Below are 26514 nucleotides of genomic sequence, written 5' to 3' on the forward strand. Positions count from 1 at the left end.
GAAAAACATTTACCTTAACGTAAAAAGCCAGCCTTACAGCTAAAACCTTGTGAAGAAGAACAGTTGGTATCTGACTAAAACGTACGTTTATATCACTTGGAATTAAATCACTTCTGGAAAAAAAATCTGGAAGATTAAACTTAAAGAGTATAGATAAAAATGAATCAATCTGAAGAACTATAGCTAAAATGAACCTCAGGTTTTTCCTTGACCTTGCACGATCTCTGCTCTACTGGATGGAACCAGCGTCAGTGAAAATTCAGCATGGCCCTGTCTTCTACTTCCTCAAGAGTTTTTGAGCTAGAATAAATAAAGTGCAATTATGTAGTAAAAGTGAGCAATAGTTGTGAAAACAGCAAAAACTGAACAAAAAAAAAAATCCAATACAGCTTATAAAAACTGACTTTAAACTTAACAGCTCAGAAATTTGTCTAAGTATTAAATGAGAATGACATCTCAGTTAAAGCCTTATTTAAAACAAAAACCAATACACAAAGGCTTGCTCTTCTGTTATGTTAACCTTTAGCTCTGTCTAATAGTATTGCCCAAGAACAGGAGCAAGTTTCTTCCATGATCCTTTCAGAAATCAAAATGTTGAAGAATAGTTGCCATATACAGCCTGGGATGCTGGCATTGGACAACATCCCCAACAGAAAGCGTAACACGGACGTGTTCTCCTGTCATCAAAAACACACTTCCCCTTCTGTTACCATGATTGCTATACAATCCCTCTAACTTGTCTACTCACAGCCTCGAATGATAGGTCTACAATCCATTGCAAACGCTGTATCAAGTGACTGAAAAGGTTATGAGATAGAATAAACCATCTTCCACTTGGATGCTTAGATTAGTTGTTTCAGATCCTCTCAGTTTCTAGAAGAGATCTCGTTCCAGAATGTATTGCTTTTTAACAATTCTAGCTCTTCAAATCAAACTTGACTTAATTCCCGATTCCAAAAGAAATCCGCAAGATTTCAGAGAAACATCAACTTCCTTCAGACTTGGAAATAAATACGAATTGTATCAGACAGCCCTCTTAAATCATTAGATCACCTACTTCGACAGTTGCTTTTCTTGCACAGGAAGAAGAAAACAGCAACAGCCCTGAATAACTGAGAAGACTATGTAAGAGTCCAGCACCTTCCAGATAAGCTACAATTTTCCTAGAAATTGAAGCACGAAAAGTCTGCTGTGTCAAAACTGATTTCAGGAAATCTTGTTTCTTCAGCAGCTTGACTTTTAAAGAAGAAGTGTCAGAATTATTTTGACAGTCCTTTTAACTTGGAAGGTAACCAAATGTTCATGTTGCCTGAGAAAGAGAGTTGGAAGAAAGCTGGAATTTTAATTCCAGAAATAATAGATTACAGAAGCTTTATCTTTTATGGCCCAAAACATGCAAAAGCCCTGGAGCACAACGCAGAGGCAAAATAAGCAAATATATTGTAGACATTTACAACGTGTAACTGTACTCTCTTGTTTCTTAGAGTATCACAGCATACGGAATAAAATGTAGAGGTCCATGTTAATGCTTCACCATCAGCTCACGAAGTCTGCCCTGAACCTGAGGTAGCACCACATGTTAGTGCACCGATTTCAAACTAGGGGGCACTCTGCAGCCAGAAGTGCAACTTCCAGAATGGATTAAGTAATAAAGTCCCACTGTTTGTGCCAAATAAAAGTGCCTTACGCTTTCTGTGATAAGGTATTAACCCTGTTGCCCTGACCAACTGTTGACCTCTGTTCGCTTGTAATCTGCTTCAGTTTTGAAGGACTACAGTAAGTCACCTCTCTGTTCTGCGCCTGCTGGTCAGTGGGACAGTATGCCAGCTAACCAGTTCCAGATCAGTGGGAGTGATCTCTTTCTAATTAGATGTATTTATGTACTTTGGTTTACAAAAAAAAGGAAACCTCTAGGGTGACTGTGGAAAAAACCAATTATTTCTATGCTTATAATTGCTTTAAAAGACAGACTTTTTAAAATTCACCTTTCCCAGAAGATTTCTGTTTTACTGCTGCAACCCAAGATTAGGACATTTATGTAACAGAGCAACTTTAAAAGAATCCATAGTAAGTGTATTAGGTGGAATTAGTAGTGTGTTAGAATTCACCTGAGCCACTGCACTTTGCAACATTTAGCCTTTATGAATTCATAGGATTAAAACAAATCTAAAACAAAAGAAAGAGGCTTCTTGTCAGCAAAGACTTGACAATTGCTACTTCTGTATTTCTCAGCTGACTCATCTTTTTAACAGTAAAAGAAAAACTTTTTACATTTTAGACAATTTGAAGCTTCCTGCTTAATAAAACAAGTTTGATCTATGGAAGCTTTAACGCATACCAGATCCTCAAACACCAACCCCGTATGACAGAGGTAGTGCTAGGAAAATGAACAACTAAATGGAGATTCCAGTCAGAGAACACTGATGCCTTTTCAGTTTGTTGGCATCGCAAGCCCCTTTCTTATTGGAATAACTCAGTTAGCCTGAATTAACTGTGTAAGCTTAAATATTCAGCTACTCTTCAGGGCTAGCTAAGATTTCCTTCCTTCATGCATGCTTTGAATGAAAAAGAGAGCACAATTAATGTATATTGTGCTCTGCCCAAGATCTGTTCTATTCTCAATTTATGCAAGTAGACCACAGGCAAGTGCCACGTGGATTCCTGCTTGGGAACGTAAAGCATGCAATAGAAAAAGAAGCTTACTAGTCCTGTACGGCTTGGCTTGCTGCTTACTGAAGATGCCACAGAACTGAGAGAGCTCAGGGAAGATGCACTGGGACTACGTTTCAGGGCTGTGGGAGTCGCAACCACTTTTCGAACAGTTGTCTTTGCTTTCGCTGGTGTGGTTGACGGGAATCCAATCTTCGTAACTTTGTGGACTGGAGCAAACAAACCGTATTTTGGCTGACATTGAAAATACCTTTAAAAAAAGCAAAGCAGACAGATGAGAGTACTAAATTAACTTCTGTCTTTTCAGATGCATGGTCTGGCTTCACAAAGAATTCTAGATCAATAGTCTAAAAGTATTAAAGGACAGGGTAACAGCTGGTGACTAATCTATATTAGATTGCAATTTTTTTTTTAAACTCTAGATTTGGAAAGGGGACTGAGAGGCTGAAACAGCATGATTATATCAGACTTCAGAAATTCAACAGAGTAAACTCTTGAGCTAGAGCTCTGTTTCCTAAAAATTCCATTCAGATTCAAAGCTTAATGTGCATAGCTCTCCTCTTCGATACATTCCTCTGAGCTGCCAACAACAAATGTGATAGCAGAGTTAAAAATAAAAATAAAATTTTAATTAAATCAAGTAGTTTTATATTTTATTACATACATACCTATACATGTATGCCTGTGTGATTATACAGAATGTATATCTTTGGTTATATATAAACAAAAGCCACTCAAAATTTTAAGCTGTGATCACCTATGTTAAGGTGGCACAATCCTTGTAAAACCTCTTTTTAATGAGTTAAAGGACTGTTCCTTATACCAAATGAGTAAGAAAGTTAAATTGTGATGTGAATTAATGCTTCCTAAGTGTGATTTACTGGAGGAAGCAGCTATGCTGTTCCCAGTCTTTACAATGAGGCAACTATTGGTATAGGAGCTTTCAGTTCCTGTGATGCAGGAAGATTTCCCTTAAGTTCAGCTATTAGATACCCAGAGATTTTTTCTTAACTGAGCATTCATTCCAAGCTGAGAAATCAAGCAGACATTCAAAAAGCAGGAAATTGTGTTTTCTGTTACCAGTCTATGAATACAACTCACATGGGAGTAGGAGAGATCAACTAATCCCATGAATGTGGGGTTGATGCAGACTTTCAGAGATGTCTAGGCATCATAAAATTCAAATCAGTGTCTAACGACCCCCCCCACCATCAGCAGTCAGGTTTACAGCCTAACTACTTCCCTTGATATAAAGTTTCGTGTAAGATATTCAAAAAACAAAACAGAATATAGAGATGCAAAATCTTTAAGGCGGCTGCTATCTGATGATAGACTAACCTTGTTCCAGCAACGGCTCCATCATTCTTTCCCAGAGGTTCATCCAGTTCTACTCCACACCATTCTCCTTTAGCAAAGTCAGTTTCTCCCAAGAAACGCACAACTCCAGCTTTTGTTCCACCAACCTGAAGCAGTAAGACACACAAGTGCATTTAATACATTTCCAAATTAAAATACCAAATAGAGCATAAAAAGCTTTCAGTATAATCATGTTCACAAAGCACATCAATGATGTGACCAGTTCTTATTTCAAGCTGCGTATTTTTTTGCCTATGAGTTTGTTTTAATATGTTGAACAGCTCTTCACAACCAAATTGTTCACAGAAGAAACAAACAAACAAACAAAATAAATCAATTCCCTAGCATTTAGTCCTGTCCAATTTGGTATTCAGGAAGTTTGTCACAATTGAAGGCCACAATTCTATTAAGTGATTTGATATGGCCTTAAGATTAAAAATACATTTAACAAGACTCAGTATAACCAGTGTACTGAATGCAATAGATTTGTACTATAGGTTCTCACAAATTTCTATCAGCAAATAAGTATTTCTAAGAACTGCTTCTTATTCTAATTCTGCGAGGAAAAGTAAAAGAAATGAAACGAGAATTCTTTCGTATTTTCTCTAAGGAATAGTTCAGATAAACTACATAGTACAACCCTCTTGCATTTAAAAGAACTGATATAAAGCATAATGCTGTGCACTTTGCAAAATTTTAGATGCAAACAGCTATTTGAATTCTCAGGGAGCGGAGAATAAATTATCTTTTCTTCACTTCTTTTGAAACAAAACCAAAACCAAACACACACTCCTAAATGGAAGATTAAAAATCAAAATCAGTTGTTTTCATACTTAAAATATTAAATCTTCCAATTACTTACAATGTCTGCAAGACATAGTTTTTCATAATGCCCAGGGGAGGAATTAAATTAAGCGAAGAAGCAAAAGGTGTTCAGTGTGACTGACACTTGCCGAGAAGGGCCACAAGCCAGAACTGCAGGATCCTTGCAGGTCAGAATGACAACATGTTGTGCCCTATTTGTGTGAAAATCTGTTCAGCCTGCATCTAGCATTATGAAAACAAGCAAATATTAATGAAAACCTCTTCAAGAGATTCACTGGATTCAACACAGGCATTTTCAGGGCCATTGCTTTTTTTCACTTGTATTTTCCAGCACACGTTATACAATGAGAAATATTTTGTAGCCTTAGCAGAGAGCTTGGATGTAACCTGCTAACACAAAGACTGTAATTTTCCTTTTTATATACTAAAAAGTGTATTAGGATTTCATATAATTTTTACATTAGACATTCTATTTCTTGGGGGGAACTTCCCAGGATAACTAGAGAACAACAAGCTTCTTGTGCCATAAATTAAGGTGCATGATCACAGTACGCTAGATAATTCATATTAATGCATTTGGGAAGCGTTCACACGAGAGGTTAACTGTGAGGAATCTAGGAATGGAGGACATTATCTTGCATGAAAGCACTAAGTGTCCACGAAGTACTAAGTTAGTGCACAGTAGATGCCATATACATTTGTGCTTTAGCTACTGGCTCATCAACTTCCCAGAGCCGACAGCTCTGTTAGCAATTCAAGGCTTCAGCTGATGAGAAAAAAAAAATCCTAATTTACACTAACCTCAGAAACCCAGGGAAGAATAATTAACCGGTTTTGATATTACTAAAATGAGAAAGCTGACGCATCTTTTGTCCATATTTAAGGTGGAAGTCCCCTTCTCTCATTAGAGGCAGTCTTGAAACAACGTTTAACCTGCAGATCACCTTTATATCTTCCTTTAAGTGGCACTGTAGCAAACTATTACTCTTCATGGAATAAAAATACACAAAGTTTACAGTTATCATGACTCAGCCTAATATAGTAACTAGTAGAACGTTTGGTATTTGGTGTTCTTGGCAGAGAACAGACAAACTTCCCCTCTCAAAACACAAGCACGAGTACTGTCTTCGAAAAAAAAGAGTCGTAACCGGCCAAAACAGTCATATGGAATCCAGATCTCCTCTGTGGCACAGTGGTGAAGAGGGAATATCTAACATCGTTTGTTACAGTATTTCCCAGGAAGAACTATTCCTTAAGTCGACACGTTATTCACTTTCATACATAACCTACTTTTTCTAGTAGTTTTTCATTACCATAAGTACAAACATCAAAATAAAAGTTAACTGAGCAGTGTGAGAGAAAAACATGCACGTGTCTGCGCTATCGGTCCATACTAGGTCTTCCAAGTTGTCCTTTTCCTTATTCCCTTTCTAGCAAGTTTGGGGTTTTTTTTGTTTTGTTTTGTTTCTTTAACGATAAATTTGGAAGACATCTTTAGGTGAAAAGACTGGTTAATTCTGTGAGTACTATTTCCCTACTCAATTTTGTACTGTTGTCTGCCTCAATAAACAGAGGTAAATCAAAAGAGGCTGTAAAAAACCCATTAAAGAAATCAGACAGGAAAGCTAGAACAATAGCCCAGATAAGGAGCATCCCTTCAAAGACAATAGTCAGGTTTGGGGTTGCACAGAGGGATTCCGCAGCTCCTTTTAACAGAACTGTTCAGCCAGGCCAAGGAATTTTATTGCAGTTTTGTGGAGTGGTGGTGAGGTTTCGGTTTTTTTGTGAGGGTTTTGGTTGGTTTTGGGGGTTTTTTTGTTTTGTTTTTTGTTTTTTTTTTTTTTTAAATAAACTACATAAATCAATTACCAAAAAACACACAGAGGCACAAAAAGCCTTTCCATAGAAGGTAAATGGGGTATGCAAGATAAGAGCTATCTGAAGCATGGCAGTGGAAAAGGGTAACTGGATGCAAAGACTCCCAGAGACAGGAAAAACTCTTGCAATCTGTTCCCTCTGACTCAAAACTATAAATAAACCTCTAGGTAAGTAACACTGGCTCCAGGATAATACAGATTAAACTTGGGTGCAAAATATTCATTCCTTTTTGTTTCATACCTTGGCCCTGCTCATCTTCCACATTTAGGTAAAAAATGTATGGCATTTATTTTGAAGACTTTGCACCCAAATCACAAACCTGGAGACACGATCCAGTAGAAAAGCTTTGGCAGTGCCCAGTGCCCATTGGACCTGCTACAGCAATCACAGTGGATGTGCATGGGACTGCAACCCAAGGCCCAGCGGGGGTGAGCAAATGGAGGAATTCATATCCCGAGAACATATGGGGATGCACAATATGAGATCCCCAGGAGAAACAACAATGTGACTAGTCTTGTAACCATGGTACCAAGGCTATTTTAAAACAAGATGCAAGGAAGAGCGCCAAAGAATTTTTGTTTTTTTCCAAACCTAGTCAAGCTTCTTTGACTAACCGGCTACTACATTTCTGCTTTCTGCAAATATTGAAATGTGTATCCTTACCAATAGTAGGAATCAGAGTCCACTGTGGCAGTGAAGTGCTCATAGCATCGATGAAGGTCTATATATGCAGTTTTGCTCAGTTTCAGGCAAAAGCCTTCTAAGCCTTCAGCTTTAAAGACAGGGTCAGCATTGCTTTACAAAGCCTGAATCTATTGAAGACTTCCAGTCATTCACAGACATCTGCCTCAAACAATATATTTATCTCCAGCTGCAATTAAGTACTCTGCATGTGACAACACACCTACCTTGAAAGCATTTAAGAAAATAATCGCTTATTCCCTTGGTAGTACAATGTGAGGTGCTACTGTACAACACAGTATGGTAAAGGCTTTTCTATGCATAAAACTTTCTGTACACATACAGACTTACACTTAGTGCTCTAAAGGGCAAAAAAGATTAAGAAGCGATTACACTAAACTGCATATACCAGTATGAAAAAAGAATTGTACTTACAGCAGAATTATAGCATTTATTATAGAATTATAGAAAAACTATCTAAAAATTTAATTGTAAGAATTATAGCAAAAAATGTAAAAAAACCCACCAAAACCCAAACCCCAAAAAATTAGTTGCATTTGCCAGTGGATCTACTTCCCAGTAGTGCATGGAGGACTAAAAAAAAAAAAAAAGCCCAGTTTCTAAAAGAATCAGGAAAAAAAGTTTATTAAAAAGTTTCTAAAAGTTATATTGAAAAATGGGGCATCACTATCATGAAGACAGTTTTCCATGACCTTCATTCATGCTCAGGCAGGTCACTAAATAATAGATCAGAGAAAAGAACTGCCAGACCTTTTTTTAGTCAGTTGTCACACTCAATATAGTCAAGCTGTAAAATATAAAGCAATAATATGCCAGAGAATTTAGGTTAGGCTACGGGTCATTGTGGGGTGAGGAAATTTGCTTGGAATTCACTAGTGTTATGTCAAACACATGGGAAAAGTGATTAAATTCCATTTATCAAATTATAACTAAGCTTACATTAATTTGCTGCAATGTTAAGTGAAGTAGAAAAATGGGTTTGTAAACCTAAAGCAGTTAAAAACTTCCTGATGAAAGCACATCGGGATGAGCACGTCAAACTTTGTGAGAACCTTTGTAGAGCTGCATTTCCAATGATAAGTAGAAGTAGGAAACAAATAACCCAGTGTAATCCAGGAAAAAAAAGAGATAGTCTAAAAAACATGAGACTGCTATTTAAACAGTATTCATTGAAAAATACAGATCTCTCTGAAAGGAGGATAGCCACTGTCTGAAACTTTGTCAGTGTATCACTTACTCAGACCAGCTGAGGCAGAGTTAAAGGGTGAGTAACAATTGCTCTGTCCGCCCTTCTGCCTGAGCACTTATTTATGGTGACGCTTGAAAAGCATCGCTTGGATATTTTGGTGTTTGTCACATAGACTGGGCATTTTCAGAACCATTCAAACCACAGCATCCATAACATGCAACACACGAAGAAGCAAAAAACATCCAGACAAACAAACACCGCCTTTGGAAAACCTGGGATCTACTAATCAGAATCTTCTTCCTCTTGTTTCTCAAAATTTAGAGGAACCATTTCCATCTGGCAAGAGCAATTGTATTAATTGATTTGTTCACCCATTCAAGGCCAGAGGGAACCATCAGATCATCTCCTCTGGCTCTCCTGAAACGCATCTTTACATTTCACCCAGTTACATCTGTAATTAACCCTGTGTAACTGTACTGAGCTAAGCTGTATGTGTGGATGTTTTTAGATCAGAGCTGATATCCATCAGAAAACATGCTTCCACTGACAGTCTATTTTCATAGTTAATCACTTCATTGTTAGAAACATATTTAAATTTGAAATAAAACAAATCTGACTGTGGCTTCTAGCTACTGACTCTCATTATGCTTTTATTTGGAAGATTATAGAGCTCTTCAGCAACTGGCATTCACCATGCAGGAACACACAGGTTTTAAGCAAGACACCTCAATTTTTCCCTTCATAAATTAAACAGATTGAGTTCTTCAAATCTTTTATTACAAGATACTTTCTCTTGCTTGAGTAATTTTGCAGCTGTGTTCTGAATTCTCGCCAATGTTTCCAATGGGCTTTTCAAATAAGTAAGGATGTAACTATATAGACTATTTGAGTACTGACCAAAAGCATGGTCAGCACTGCTTAGAGCACCATGTATTTTCAGTGGTCCTTCTGCCACATCAACCCACGAACTTCTCTTCAGTACCTTTAGCTCCTGGATCTTCTTCAGTCACTAGTCTCTCCAGCAGACAGCTGCCCATGGCTGTTACGCAGCTTATGCTCTCATTCTTAGGCTTATAAACTCTGCCACTGAGTGCAAAATGCAGCCAACAGCTTGGCCTGCTGGAGGTGAAATGACAAGTCCCTCTGGACTGCTCCATGCATACTGTTATTTACCCCTCTGACTCTCTGGAGATTGCAGCAGGAATGATTTACAATTACTTCCAGAGCACGGATCAAAGCGCTGAATAGTATTAGCGCTAGATTAGCTCGAAGAAAAACCACACTAGTGACCATATCCAATGGTGGTACCAAGTAAGCCACTTATTTTGGGGGGGGTGGGGGGGTGCTTGCCATCCATTGCCCAGTTCTTAAGTATATCAATAAAGTCCAATACTAATTTTGAAGCTAGACTGTTATATAGTACTCAAAATTAAAAAAAAAAAATAAAATCCCACCACACAACAAAGTTTTCTTCACTAAATCTATAGTTTCAAAGAAGGAAGTAAAATGTGTTTGACAAAACTGCCATGTTTTAGTTTGTCAACATCTGGTTCCTCTGTCAGCTTTTGCCTGTCTTTTTTTTCTTGATATTAGACAGTCTAGCTTCAGATTATCCTATTTCCTTTCAGAAATATCTGCATAACATCCAACGCTTGATCAAGGCATGACTGGAAGAGCGCTAGAGTATCCACTAAACTTTAAACCGGCCTCCCTAATTCAGATTTTTCAAACTAGCAATTCTGTGAATAGCAGGATTAATTATGTCAGTTTTCCTGTGGCACTGGATATTATGGTCGAGTGACTTTGCTATCTAAAAATATAAGAGTGACTACAGCTATTTCTATTGATGGGAACACTATTTAGACAAGACCTTGATCATGTGGATTCTCCGATGTGCAAAAATCTGTGAAGGCAAATTGCAGCTTTTCCAAAATCGGTGGTTAGATTCTCTACCTTCTATTGGTCTGTTTCCATGAAACTTTTAAGAACTTATCTTTGAAACCTCTACATTTCTACCCAATTTGATCCCAGTTGACCAGCAAGTTCAAAAGCAAGGCCAAAGTGGGCAAAAGAACTAATGTGCAATAAGACACTCACACAGACACAGTGCTATCACACAACCCTTCACTTCCAGAAGAAAATAGTTTAAATAATTAAAATGATCTGCTATTGAAGTTCAATTCATTCAATCAACTCATTCAGTCACAAAGGAAGCAATACAAAAAACTAACAGCAACTCCATACCACAAAAGCCACATGTTAATTTGCCGCCGCAAAAAAAGCACAGGCGAAGACTAAAATAAGTAAATAAATAAATTGTTCTTTCGCCCATCCTGTGTTGAAATGAGCAAGGACAACATGTTCCTGGATATCACTCCCCTTGGGAAGGCAGGGGGAGGGGAAGGGAGACAGGGAGTCCACACACACAAAAAAAATCAGTCTTGCATGAACCAACTATTAACAAAGCATGTGGAGAAGTCACCTATTGCTGCCATTATATCCCAGTAACTCGCATGCAATTTTAAGTTAAATAAGGAGTTGCCAAAACGACTCACAATTAGACACAACTCACACCTTGCTGCAATAAGATAAATTTAACATCTTATTTTCAGTGAGCAGATAGGTAACAACATGTCCTGAAAAATGCTTAAATGTAACATTAACAGAAAGCCGCAGTTTGCACAGAGAAAAATCACCAAGATCATGAATTACAGACAAAGCCTTTGGATACCCTCCATCCTTCAGCTATATTCTCATACATACATGTCATGCTGTGGCAACCACTTCACAAACTAATCTACATTATACTTTACAGTATCCAAAATACTATGTCTAAATATACATACATAAGAATTACTTTCATCCTTGACTTAACATGACAAAGCCATCAAAATACCTTACAGTCAACTCAGCTTAAGGATAAAGCAAAAGCACGACTGAGCAGTTAAGCATTGAGATACGTTTGCAGTCACAATAAACAAGGCTCAGGACAGCCCCAGTAGAGCACACAACAACCGCATGTTCTCAACTTCCAAATCCTTCTTCCTTTTCTCTCCTCATAACGCATTGGGGCAAGAAATTTTTACATTGCTTTAACTGTAACAATGCCAATGAATATTTGTTTTTCTAACAGTTAAATACTTACTATTCTAGATTTTTAAATAGACTAAACTCAGAAGTGCATTTTCCGTTCAGAATGCTACAGAAACTAGAAAATGGAAAAACTTAAAAATACCACATGGACAATGCAGGATTACTTCTAAAGGGAGAAACTTCTTTCTACATGTCAAGTTTCTTTTCCCCTTCGTTGCTTTTAAGAGTCCTGGAATTTAATCAGTTGACAGACTTATGCACGTTCACTTGAAGATAGGTTACATGGGTGGAAACAAATCTGACAGTAATCTCCTATCAGTCTCTGCCGATTACATCACTGAAGAACTTACTAAGAAATAACGAAGCAAGAAGTAACTTAGAGCGAGCAGTGTAAAACAGACAATAAGAAGTTAGATGTTACTCATGCATAGAGAATAACTTTCCAAAAAGGTCACATCAGCCTATGCCTGTAAATCTGGTTTGCAACCTTTTGTGAACATATGGATGGAGGCCCAAGTTACAGCTTTACAGCTCAGCTCCAGATTTGGAGACCATGATGAAGCTGTAACTGGTTAAATGAATGAAAGCACTTTAATCCCTTGAGAAGGCTAAGGCCCCTTAGGTTGATCAGATTTTTATTCATTTCTTTATTTATTTAATTTAAAATACAGCATCTGGTCCCTCCATAAAAAAGCCTAAGATGCTCTCAAAACTGCTTCAACCTTCGGTAGGTGCAACGGTTGTCACACAAAGCAGGTTTCCCCCTTTTATTTCAACAAGTTGAGTTTGTTAGGTTGGTTAGTTCAGGGGGGGTTGTTTGTTTGTTTATTTTTTTAAAATCAACTTTGCACAGGGCTCTTAAGAAATCATAAGTGTTTGCAATACCAGGGCAAACAGGTTCTCTGGCTGCAACTCAAACAGGAAACAGAAACTGGCTTAGCCTGAAAGTAATTTGTTTTCTGAATTAGTTTTCAGCTATTCTTTCCCCATCTGGTTTAGTACTTAGCAACAACACTTCCACTGGCACAAGAAGGGATCACTTTTTGCATAGGAATTCTTATTCATACTAGCTTAAAAATGCTGAAGCTGTAGCCTAATTTTCAGCAGGCAAATCAACTACAGTTGTGTTAAAGACCTTGCACTCTGTCATTAACCCAATAAAGGCAGGACGAGTACAACGAAGGAAACAGATTTCCACATCAACACTTCCTGCTTTACAGCAATCCCCAAATACGAGAGCAGGCTGCCCAGAGTTAATGTCCTCTCTCTAACAACTAAATCATATCCAGATTCCAGAACATACTTCAGATGTTAAGAATGGAAATTATGGTTAATACAGAGCTATTTGAATTACTCTTTGCATTAATAACTTTTTCTTTGGTTTAGCTACATTATTTTTTTCCAGTAAAAGTTATACATCAACGCAACAAATGAAAAGCTGAATAATGAGGAGTTACATATCAGAAACCACAATTCTTTTAAATATGTACTTTTATCTCCCTGTATTTTCAACATTTCTATATACTAACATGAAGTATTTCCAAATACTTGTTAGTATTTCCAAATACTTGTTAGTGAAAGGAAAATTACTGCTCAGCTTCAAGTCAACTAGGCAATTAAGTACATGCTTGCTGAATATGGCTTGGCTATACCGGGATTTGAGGGAGACAGACTTCTTATCAGAGATTTCCAAGACAGCAGAGGGCTTGCATGCTCTTTTAACCCAATCATCTCTGAGAAGGAGTAAACTACAGAAATCTAAAGGATCTCTCTTTTTGCACTGGAACATCCATTTTGGGGTATGATACTTCAGCTCATGTATTCACTTCACTTAGTTTGATTTGCTTTGACTCCTCCAGAATGTCAAGGAAAAGAACTTCTAAGAAAACAGGACAACGTGAATTCCTCCACGATTATTATATCCCCCTTATGGACATTGATGTCTACCATGAGCTTTTTTTTTTTTATGTTTACAACTCGATTTAACAGCCTGGGACATGTCTTCTTCAGATGGAGGGCGGAAAAAAAGGGAAAAAGTTGTAGCTGACTCTTGCAGCAAATGTACTACAAGTATTTTTTTCCTGCAGAGGTCCACAGGAACACAATTCAGATGACATATGACATACCTTGAAGCACTGTCTGTCTGATTTGATGTTAATGAAACTTTTTTTTTTTAATATATATACACAAGGTCTTTTGGAAAAAGATGTTTTCTGCCCCCTGAAAAAGCAAGCCTGCTTGCTTTTGCATCTTTTCATCTCCACATCTATTGCATTGTTCAGCACCTAACATGAGTTACTCTAAGCAAGCCTGCATTTGAGAATATATAGGCGATCACCTCACAACTCTACTTGTTTTTTGCAGTGGAATTTCTTTTCTCTGACAAGCATCTGAGCGAGTGTCCCAAACACTTAGTTTGTATGTATCCACTATTCTTCCTAATGTTATCTGAATTAAGGAAAGATCCTGTAGGGCACCTGTCGTCGTATCCAAATAAATCAGGGATCCATACACTGGAAGCTTCCTTTATTACTAAATCTGTATCTATTTTAAAGACATCCGTTCTCCCATAGAAGTCTGGGGGGGACTCTACATATGGGACCATGTAGCATTAGGTAATTCTAACTTTAAGTGCACAGAAGACTGGTGAAACAACTAGAGATCAAAGGAATAAGAAAATAAGCTTAAGACATTTTTTCTATCCACACAAAACAATACAGACCGTGCTCTACAGCTTTAAACATCTCTTCAAGATTTCTTTGCACATACAGCCTTTAATCAAACTACCTCATCCCAACACCACTGGCTATGAACATCTGATGCAGTAGTTTGCTGTGACAGAATGCAGAACCAGTTGTGAAGAGTTTACAGCTTCTTTTCATGTAGAGAAATAGTACGAACATCTCAGTAGGAACTGAAAAATGTTCCAACAAAGCTTAGCTGTTGGGAGACGTCAGTTTGTCAAGCCTGAAATGCTTTAAACCCAACACTTCACGTTCAACAAACTTCCAGCAAATTTACATTTGTGTAATGCAGAACAGAAGCCGAGGTGAGATGTGAATTGGTAAATGCATTTCTCTGGCATTTAAACATTTGTCAGAATGGCCCCTTGTTTCTTGATAACCCAGATTGGGCAGAAAAAAAGCTGTATGATTTTGCCTTTTTCTGTTGAAGGTATCATCCAAAAACAGCCAGTTGCCAACAACAATAAACAAAACAAAACAAATTGAACAGATCAATTCAAGGTAACTCCTATTAAGTACATTTTAAAATACCAAAGTTAGAGGAAAAAATTGAACAGATTGAAATACTCCAGTGTAACATTCCACAACCTAAAGTCACACACAAAGTTCAACAAAGTTGAGCCACATTTGAAGTCCATTCTAGAATGTAATCTTAGCTGATGAGCTGTGTCTTACCCATCCATGAATTTGCCCTTAAGGACATAATTTTGCAGTTAAGTATTTTAATAAGGCTCCCAAATGAGCTTTTGTCTATCATGAATTCATTGTTCTGCTGAACTGCAATTCTACGCTGCTGGAGGCTCACTGTTTTCAAGACGCCATTCTCAGTGGTTGTTTTCCCCATACACCCATAATCATCACGGCATTGCTATTACTAAGAACCTCCCCAAAGTATCCAATAGCAGTCAGTCCAAACTGCAAGAACTGATGAACGTGGGCAGCATTTAGTCACTAGAGTTCTGCAATGGTACAGTCAGACTGGGGCGTATCTCAGGCCTATGATGCTACATTGTCACTTACAGGGGAAATTCTGTGCTGAGGTGGGACTTAAATTCCATCAAGCCTCTCATCCTCTTGCGTAACGTATTACTGAAAAGTTACTGCTGTCAGTATAAATAAAAAACAAATGACATGGAGCAGTCCAGTTGCATTTGTACCTTTGATGGAGATGGAATGGCTAAGCAAGCTACAGTAAGTGACAGGCAGGTCTTTCACAACCGGTGCTAGCTGTAGGCTCTGAGGACAGTTTCCAGCAATTACTCAGCAACAGCTCAATTCTACAGTCCGTAGTGCTGAACAGCAGTTCAGTGGCAAAGAAAAAAAAAATATTAAGAGATGAATGGATTATTCAGCCAAGTTTACTATTATTTGCACTAACCTGGTGATTTAAGATATTTACATCTGAATTATTATTAGACATGACATCAGCAGAGTCTGGGATCTACTACAAAAAATCAGCATGGGACCCAAAAGGGTTAAAAACCAGCAGACAAGAATCCTTGTCTGTCCATTAAATGCCCATTTAACTTTCATATTCCTGTGCGTACACTGTCTTATACTGGCATATAAATTACAGATATGCATCACTGACATGCTGTGCTAGGAATCGCCCCAAAACCTCAAGCTACAATTTGATGATTCAACAGGAAGACTTAAGGCAAACAGGTAAAGTAGGGAGGATAAAATACTAAATTTAATCTGTTCTACTTAACAAACAGAATTTGGGACCTTATTACTATCAAACTTAGGATATGCTTCTTCTGTAATTTGCACTAATAAGATACAGGAAAGTTAAATTGATGCCTTCATAGGCATCAGAGAATTTTCCCACCCAAAGAGGACATCCCAAAAGATCTCACAAAGATCTTTGAGAAAAAGGCAAACAAGTGGTTAAAAAACCGATGCTGACTGGAAGACAACAGGGCTCTAGTCTCTGACAGAAATAGCTAGGGATAAACGGTAAATCTTTGTTTCCATTGCCACTCCAAGAAAACACATCTCAGCCCAACTCTAGCTGTCAGCCAAGCCCTGCCCTCACTTCACCTCAGTCTCTCTCACACTTTCTTCAACTTGGCCCTATGTTTTAAGCTCTCTTTACACAGAAAGAGGAGTCAAATTCTTCCTTTAAAAAAAAAAAAAAAAATCAATCCACCTTCACTGCAGAATTATTATCTGGTGGGGCAGTGCAGGACAAACAATAAAATCCATGAGATTTTTCTACACAAGGTTCTTATGGTAACCCCAGAAATGCTTTCTATGCCAGGGCATTTGTTCCTGTCCTTGTTTTTACCTAATGGAAATGTAAAAAATTATATTGTAAATAAAAAGAAATTGTATCAAAATAACAGTAAGACAATTCTTCAGCTTAATGACACACGCAAGTAATTCAAACCTAAAATCAGATGTCCGTTACAGTGATCATAAATCTGGTAGACATACAAATATCATTCTGGTTATATTTAAAGGCTACATACATAGCCTTTAAATAAAGAATACAACATAAACAATGTATCACCAGTTTTCTACTGCCTTTTCAAGCAAAGGCTAGTGTTTCAAGGCAGTTTCCCACTTTTCTTAGTAGGTGTACGTTGAATCGGTCATCAAAAATGACCCATGCTCTATTACATCAATCCAAATATAAAAGGTATACAACATAATTATTAAAAAAAAAAATGTTTAACAAAACTTAACTCCCTTTTAAAAGGGTGAAATGATACATCAGCATAAGCATTAACAGTTCTGAATTTAAGAAGGGCAGCCAAGTAACATGGCACATCACCAACAGAACACGTAATTCCTGGGTGATCAGTGGCATTATGTGAGTACTTCTGTTACTGCCTATCACTACTCAGGGGAACAATCAATTATTGAACTGTTAGCTTTCTAAAGACAAGGCCCTGAATAGGGCAAAAGAGCTGCATGGAAATCTCACAAGCTCATTTTTTATTTAGCATGACTGTAGTTCCTGAAGTTGTGGAAAGATAAGCTACAAATATGTTGTTAAAGACCAAATGTTTTTTTTAAACACTGGCAAAACATAATAGATTAAAGCCTGCCAAATTAACCATTTTATCTTGGTACTGTGAAGATCTTCCTACAGTATGCAAAACTGCATATGAAGAGCTTGTCTACAGAAGACACTCAATGAAAAGAAAGCTAGAACATAAATTTACATTACCTTGACCAAGGAAATAGTAGAAAAGTTTTGAGTATAAGCAGAAGTTACAATTCATCAATCAAAAAGCAGACACAGAGGCTGCAGAGGAATCTTACCAGAACTCGATCTCCAATTTTGAGCTCCCTTTCTCCCTTCTTCAGTGATCCAGCTTCAGAGAGATTTGATACAGATTCACTTGCAGTTTTTGAAAGATTGCTAATCTGAGAAGGAGTTGAATGTTCCTTAGCAGCAAGTGGTGAAGTTTTTTGTGGAATTCCTGAAGGGGGAAGTGCAGCAGCAGACGAAGACACCAGACTAGCAGCTGATGTGGAAGTTGGTGATGTAGCTCTAGAAGCATGAGCTGTCTGTGTACCATTAGCTTCATCTTCTGTCAGCACTTTTCTTGTCAATTTTGATGGTCTTGTAAATATTCCCCTCAAGGGTTCACACTGGAAATAGCGAACTCCAGCCACAGAACCATCATTCTTACCAATTGGTTCATCTAGAACGATCCCTGCCCACTGTCCTGGAGCAAACTGTGTTTCACCGAGGAACTGAATAAAGCCAGGTTTATTTCCATTGACCCAAACACGCTCACCAACTCTGAAATCATCCACAAACTCTTCATGTGCATCTGCAGTGGTTGCACTTGAGGCCTTTTCACTGGAACCTGCTTTTTCTGCTGGAGCTGGAATCAAGCACAATGAGAAAGCAACAGGAATCAAATACACTAATATTCCAGAGAGCGTCATTACTTAGTTTCAATGTAACAAGCATTTGGAAAAGCATGATTTCTAAAAGGAAGAGCACAGTTCCAAATTTTCTTACTCATGAAAACACTGTAATCTCTGGAATACAATAATTCAAAATCTAAGGACAGAGACACTGAATGCATTTAATGTAGGTTTTGGTAAAAATCTTGTAAAGATTACAAGTCTTACCTCAAAAACTACCCAATCATTTTTATCATGACAAGGTTTCTTTAAGGAAAACTGCTTGATCACATCTGATTAGTAACTTCAGATTTTTTGCATGTTGTACACATCCTTTTCATTAGATCAGAAATACAAGCAAAAATGCCTTGGTATAAATAGTAAAAATAGTGTATACTCATAGCTTTCAAGGTACTTTTTGTTAGAAGATAAATGAGGGAAAATTTAAGATATTTAAATATTCCTTACCAGCTGCAACAGATGCAGGTGTTTTCAGCAATGTACTCCCATGCTTGATGGTCTTTGAAGGAGCCTTAAGTCCACTTGGTTTTAACATACTCATCTTTTTGCAATACCAGTGTTAATCCTCTTCGTCTGTAGCAACTATCTTTTTCCAAACATGGATAAAACGTATTATTCGAGTTTTTCCAACTCTGGAATAAACCTGTATATAAAAATATTAGACACAAACCAAAAATCAGTATTTTAACTCCTGCAGAAGAAATTTCTATATATACACATAGTCTGTGTATGAAATGCATGACAAAAGACGCTTTACAATAACAACCAGAAGCATTTCCCAGGATAGCGTTTCCAACTCCTCATCTTTTGAAGGCCATTTCCTATTAAAAGACACCAAGTCTGAACCTAAAACACCCAAATAACTCACTTCACTGAGTGCTGCTGTATTCATCTCGAGTTTTAAACTAAAAGGCTATTTTAAGAAAGAAAAACAAAGCCCTGAACAGCATTACTAACATTACACATAGATTATAACCACTCTGCACACCCAATTGTTTTCAGTCACATTTTTCAAGTGTTGCAATATCCCAGCAAAAACAACTTGAGACTAGAGAACTAACTGCAAGAGAAATCAAGAGAACCAGGAATTTCAGGATAAGAGGTATAAAGTTTTTAAGAGATATTGGAACTGAAAAATTAAGATTGATCAACACAGTTAGATGATGACAACTAAAAAGTAAACATCCACCTCAGCTGTTTGTGATCTTTTAGATCACAAGATGGACTGGCTCGCAGTCCCCAACACAGTGCCCCAGCTACGCTCCTCTGGAAAGAGGAGGAGGGACTCTTCCCTACGTTGCTAGGATAGAGCGCTGCTCTGACTTGGAAGCCAGCTATAAACTTTTCAGGGAACTATGTCATAAGGGTTTTGCCACAGAAGGCATCTTCCTTCTGATTACAAAAGCTTTAGAAAGGCTCTTTCATCTATAATGAAAAATCTGTTTGGTTTTTTTTCTATAATGTGAATTCAAAGCCAAACTGTAAGGTTACTGGTCTCCCCACCATCTTCAAAAGCATAAACTGTTCTGCATGAACATAGCTTGGGTATTTGCTAAGCTTTATATATAAAGGCACTGACAGAACTGCTATGCCCACTTAAAAAAAAAAACCAACAAAACAAAACAGCACACATCTAAACAAACACCTAAAAAAAAAAAAAAAGGAAGCACAGACATGTAGCAATAGACTGTTAGCTCAACTGTTTGCTCAGAACATGACAAACAAGAACTGTAAAGCAGGTCCCAGTCCTGCCATTTACTCAGCATTTTGGCACCCATCAGTACACATGCACAGGCAGAAAGCTGGCCAACTGCAGACTTCCCAAAACCACTATTAGCAGTGCCCAGGTGCGCATACTGGGCATACAGTATGTTCAAAGGCAAAACAAACACTAGTGAAGGAGAGACTGCTACGCTACAGGAAGGAAGACTAAAGAGACAAGCCAACCGTGTCTTTTACCTACCAGTACAAGTTTTACCCCTCACGTATTATTAATAGCCAGCACATTAATGTTCCCAAAAATCAATTCACTGGGGGGGGGGGGGGGGGGGAAAGAAGTATCAGGCACACTGCTTTGTGAACCTAAATAACAAAGTGAAACATTTCTTCTGCTATTTCAAGATAGGCCATGCCAAATTCAAGCCATTTTCTAAGTCTGCAAAAATGTTATACTTTACAAAGCATTAACTACCACCTTGGCTGTTTGGTGTTTGTCTACAATTTAAGTTATGCTCCATGAAAACTCTGAAGTAGCACTGTGCAGATTGCTGAATGTTTTTTCTAGCATTGCCAGAAGTATGTCACCCTCCCATCTGCAGAGTTATGACTACTGAAGAGAAAAATTTCTCCATTGTTTTTGCAAGATGTATGCCAGTTTACTATTAATTTTTAAGTGAGAGCTTTCACATTCATGAACGTGAAAGCAGAGTTAGCTCTCTAAAATCAAAGCAGAAGGATAGGCATGCAATATGACTAAGCAGTGAAAGAACTGAGAGGCATACAGTTACACAGAAGACCAACTAGAGGATCACCTAAGATATCACTTTGGACACAGCAGGAACGCTGGCTTTGTTCTTTCCCCCCTCCTACTACATACCTCCCCTCCCTGCTAAATCCAAGTGCATCATATTTTTTCTTTTTTTTTTTAGAAATCATCTAAAACTGCACTTCACTCTTACATGCCAAGGACTTGAAAAGCCTTCCTTTTCCCTCTTACACACATGCCACCTATTTATTCTTCCTCACACTGCAGGCCCTATTCTCTCCAATGCCAGGATCTTCATGCATACCTCTATTACTTTCCTCAATCCATCAAAATCCATGGAACGGAAAAACTGCACATAATAAAGAAGGATTTGGTACAAATACAGAAATGCGAGAAGTATCAAGGTCAGTTCTTTTTAGTTCAGAGCCTTCTCTCTCAGTGCCAAACACCAAATTTATGGAAATTCAACAACCTCATTCAGGCCAAAGGCAATTCCCCCTTAAGAAAGACTGCCTCCTAAAACCAGGGAGCTAGAAGCTGTCTTACAGTATTCTGCCATTCTTTTCCATGTACTACCTTTTTTTTTGCCCCCAAAGAGCATTCCAGAACCACACAGGTAGTAACCATCTAAATTGTGCAAGGACAGGCATATTAAAAGAAAACGAACACTAAATTACCCCCCAAAATTACATTTTGCCGGTTTTAAATAATTATTTATTAATAGATGTTTAACAAACCTCTGCTCAACAGAAAGTTAGAATGTTCTAATATTGCATTTCTTGGCTCAGGGTACTCATTCGTATTTTAATCTTGCTCTCCACCGTCATGGGTTATATATTTGCTGTGTCATTTGCTTTTCTCAATATACAGGCCTTCAACTAGGCCAAAAGTAACACAATCCATTGTGCCCTGGTTTCAGAGTTACTGAAATTGTAGCTTAATTCAAAAAGCTGCTAAACTATAGGCAACACATTTTGGTAAATTACTGCCTTATTGCAATAGCGAAAATGCAACTTTTGGTCTTAGAAAGAGACAAGACCTTCATAGTAGCATTTCCTAATAGAATTCATAAAACACTGAAAGCACGTAAATTTGCATCAAGTGATTTTAAGCATTACACACGCCAGCATTTCCTAACAGGCTCCAGATGTCAATTACCTCATTTTAGTTCTCATAAGAGAGCAGCTAGCTACTTGTCTCGATTTATTCTCTTTCCTTCCTTGAATCTGTCTCAGCTCTCCTGAAAAAGAATCTTTATAACCAATAGGCAACAACATTAATTGTAAGTTTCTCAAAAGATCGTAACAAGAACCTAAGGAAATGCCCAGAAAGAGTCTGATAATATATACTACTTAAGTGTTCAGAAAGCCACAAGTTCTTATAAAAACAGAGATTTTAAACACAAGTGTTACACTTGTGCCATTACTGGGAAATATATGATTTCATACAATAGGAAAATGCGTTACATTCTCAAATTAATTGCAATTTTTTTGTGTGTGTGTTGACTACTAAAAATTTTCAAATGCAGACATGAATCCTTGCATTGGCCCTTTTAGCTGATTAATAAATATCCTTATTCTTCTTTTACAGATCTCGAAGTAGTGCATGGATTGAAGCAATCCATGAGCAACAAGTTGAGAACCATTGGTTTAAGAAAATAAATCCTACTAATCTGATAATAGATATGAATTCTGTTGGCAAGCTGAGATTAAAAATAAATAAATAAAATTTAACCACATAACCCTGAATTTAAAAAGCAGAATATTTTCCGTCAAAAAAGGAATTCCTATAATAAAAAGAAAACAGCTGTCCACCACTGTTTATTTCAAGATTGTATTTTTGACAACTAGTACTCCAAAAAGAACTAAAACACAATTAAATAAGAAAACAGGGAAAAAAGTTAAAAGCCTCAGCTCACTCCACTTAAGAACCCTACAGTCACAACAATACTATAACAGTACCAATAGTTCTTTAAGCTTAGTTGATATCTGATGAGCATGCTGCCACCACCACACTCTCCTTCCTCAGGACAGGTAATGCCAACATTAAAAGTAAAATGTTTCATCTGATAAAACATTTGAAACAATTACTTGACAATTTAAGGAAGAAACATTTGCTAAGATCACTACACGTGACTACCATGGAACAGATGCAGTGTTTCCATGGAGAAAAGCAAGTTGCCTGTCCATTTGGTACGGAAACAAAGAGGACATTCTAGAATAGAGCAGCGTAATGTTTGAATTGACTCAAAACAGACTGCATAATCTCCGTCTTCTGCATGCAGACACACGCAGTCTGACTCTATGCAGTGTACTTTGAGGCTGGAACACTACTCTCGTGGTTTATTTGTACAATAAAGTGAAACAATTATTTTAATCGAGGATCATGCGCTATCGGTCATGCACGAGTTCTTCAAAACACTTCAAATTAAAAAGATTAATATTAAACTTAGTTAACGCTGTTAAGAGACCAAACACTGTTGGAAAATGCCTTTCAATGCCAACACATTTCTAAGCTCAAAAAAGAGACCACTTCAATTTGTTAATTCTGCTAAGCATAACAGTGCTTTGCAAAATACATATAAACATTAAGACTAACAGATACAGAGTAAATCTTCCAAAAGGATTGTGTAGAATAGATAACTCTGCTGAAAATCTCACAGGGATCTGTAACCAGAGAAGATCATATGCAATCCCTGTGGCAGTCAACTAGTAGGTATCTAGAAAACAAATTCTGACCATACCATGAAGAAAATGTAACATGTACAAAATAAATCAGAAAATCCCTTCTGTAGAAAAGTGATATGGAAAATGTATTTCAAAGACCACCACAATCCAGTAACTTCACTTTCCTGAGAGAAAAACAAACTCACCACATGAAGCACTATGTTTGAAATAACAACCTGAAGAGCATTTCTTAAATATCTGTTTCATACTCTTGATGTTCATACCATTATTACCAAGCTTTCAAAAGCTCAGGAATCATTCCTCAAATATCATGACGTCGTGGCTGAACCCCAGTCGGCAACTAAGCACCACACAGCCGCTCGCTCACTCCCCCCCCCCGGTGGGATGGGGGAGAGAATCGGAAGAGTGAAAGTGAGAAAACTCGTGGGTTGAGATAAAAACAGTTTAATAATTGAAATAAAGTAAAATAGTAATAATAATAAACTAAAAATAATATACAAAGCAAGTGATGCACAGTGCAATTGCTCACCACCCGCCGACCGATGCCCAGCCAGTCCCCAAGCAGCAGCCCCCCCTGACCAGCTTTCCCCCAGTTTCTGTACTGAGCATGACGTCCCATGGTATGGAATGTCCCTCTGGCCAGTTGGGGTCAGCTGTCCTGGCTGTGCCCCCTCCCGGCTTCTTGTGCACCTCCGGCCTTCTCAGTCGGTAGAGCACAGGAAGCTGAAAAGTCCTTGACTAGTGTAAGCACTGCTCAGCAACAACTAAAACATCGGTGTGTTATCAACATTGTTCTCATACTAAATCCCAAACACAGCACTGTACCAGCTACCAGGAAGAAAATTATCTCTATCCCAGCCAAAACCAGGACACCTGACAATGGTTTCTAGAAAGTAACTTGGAATTTTGAACCTGAAAAGTTCTCTCTTCTGGTCCATGAGTTACTCCAAGAGCTCAGACCCTTCACAACAGAATTACAAATGCTTACAATCCCTAAAATTATTGCAATCTTAAATCTTTAAAGCGTATAAGCATCTTCTGTATGATTGAGATCTAATTCTTATTACAGCTCTAAAAGTTGTATTTGTGGTCTCCTGAGCTGGTATTACATTTCTGTGAAAAGTGAGTATATATATTTCCAAAAGCACCTAAAATAATGCCTTTAGTCGAATTTATAGGCTTTTGAAATTCATACACAATTTAAAAATACAACCACGTTTCGGCTTTGAACAAAATAAATGCCTTCGCATTGCACTGCTATTTGCTTCTGTGCAAGAATGTGCCAGATCACAGAGACCAACTTCTGGAAGGTTCAAATAGGAATGAGATTAATGACCAGACTGGGCCATGCCCACCAACATCCTGACTGAAACAATTATGGATGAGGTGGACACAGCAGAGGGATAAATTGCAGAAAGCAGATAGGCTCACACACCCTCCCTAAACAGCATTTCCTATTGCCACCATCTTGTTTTGTTTCCAAGGAGGAATACAAGTATAGTCCTCCACTGCTACATAATATGCAGCCAGATTTCTCATGTTTTGGAAAATTGCAACGTCAGCACACCCAGACTGAGAGAGATCATAGAATCATAGAATCATAGAATCACTGAGGTTGGAAAAGACCTCTAAGATCATCGAGTCCAACCAGCAACCCAACACCACCATGCCCACTAAACCATGTCCCTAAGCGCCTCATCTACACGTCTTTTAAATACCTCCAGGGATGGGGACTCCACCACTTCCCTGGGCAGCCTGTTCCAATGTTTCACCACTCTTTCAGTAAAGAAATTTTTCCTCACATCCAATCTAAACCTCCCCTGCCGCAACTTGAGGCCATTTCCTCTCGTCCTGTCACTTGTTACTTCGGAGAAAAGACCAACACCCACCTCGCTACAACCTCCTTTCAGGTAGTTGTAGAGAGCGATGAGGTCTCCCCTCAGCCTCCTTTTCTCCAGGCTAAACAGCCCCAGTTCCCTCAGCCGCTCCTCATCAGACTTGTTCTCCAGACCCCTCACCAGCCTCGTTGCCCTTCTCTGGACACGTTCCAGCACCTCAACGTCCTTCTTGTAGTGAGGGGCCCAAAACTGAACACAGTATTCGAGGTGCGGCCTCACCAGTGCCGAGTACAGGGGCACGATCACTTCCCTACTCCTGCTGGCCACACTATTTCTGATACAGGCCAGGATGCCATTGGCCTTCTTGGCCACCTGGGCACACTGCCGGCTCATGTTCAGCCGGCTGTCGACCAACACCCCCAGGTCCTTTTCCGCCAGGCAGCTTTCCAGCCACTCTTCCCCAAGCCTGTAGCGCTGCATGGGGTTGTTGTGGCCAAAGTGCAGGACCCGGCACTTGTCCTTGTTGAACCTCATACAGTTGGCCTGGGCCCATCGATCCAGCCTGTCCAGGTCCCTCTGCAGAGCCTTCCTACCCTCGAGCAGATCAACACTCCCACCCAACTTGGTGTCGTCTGAAAACTTACTGAGGGTGCACTCAATCCCCTCATCCAGATCATCGATAAAGATATTAAACAAGACCGGCCCCAGTACTGAGCCCTGGGGAACACCGGTCGTGACCGGCCGCCAACTGGATGTAACTCCATTCACCACAACTCTCTGGGCCCGGCCGTCCAGCCAGTTTTTGACCCAGCGCAGAGTCCACCTGTCTAAGCCGTGAGCCGCCAGCTTCTCGAGGAGAATGCTGTGGGAGACAGTGTCAAAGGCCTTGCTGAAGTCCAGGTAGACCACCTCCACAGCCTTTCCCTCATCCACTAGGCGGGTCACCTGGTCATAGAAGGAGATCAGGTTGGTCAAGCAGGACCTGCCTTTCATGAACCCGTGCTGGCTAGGCCGGATCCCCTGGTTGTCCCGCTCATGCCTTGTGAGCGCCCTCAAGATGAACCGCTCCATAATCTTCCCCGGCACCGAGGTCAGGCTGACAGGCCTGTAGTTCCCCGGATCCTCCTTCCGGCCCTTCTTGTGGATGGGCGTCACA

General features: G+C 38.7%; 1 protein-coding gene across 10 annotated transcripts in view; it reads right to left on the bottom strand.

Moving 5' to 3' along the window:
• Window positions 1-26514, bottom strand: part of CLIP1 (CAP-Gly domain containing linker protein 1) — a 72621-nt gene that overhangs the window by 38279 nt on the left and 7828 nt on the right. For 9 of the 10 annotated variants that reach the window (XM_076352646.1, XM_076352640.1, XM_076352642.1 and 6 more), the window contains exons 2-5: window positions 18796-18991; window positions 17731-18302; window positions 4009-4133; window positions 2704-2920 (exon numbers count right to left, since the gene is read on the bottom strand). In XM_076352646.1, the coding sequence (XP_076208761.1) occupies window positions 2704-2920; window positions 4009-4133; window positions 17731-18302; window positions 18796-18889 (1008 nt within the window). In that variant the 5' untranslated portion in view covers window positions 18890-18991. Of the gene's footprint in view, window positions 1-2703; window positions 2921-4008; window positions 4134-17730; window positions 18303-18795; window positions 18992-19537; window positions 19563-26514 lie in introns of those variants that run through there. The other variant, XM_076352639.1, reaches the window with a different exon arrangement.

This window comes from Aptenodytes patagonicus, chromosome 15, assembly GCF_965638725.1.
Source record: "Aptenodytes patagonicus chromosome 15, bAptPat1.pri.cur, whole genome shotgun sequence".
In the NCBI taxonomy this organism is placed as follows: Eukaryota; Metazoa; Chordata; class Aves; order Sphenisciformes; family Spheniscidae; genus Aptenodytes; species Aptenodytes patagonicus.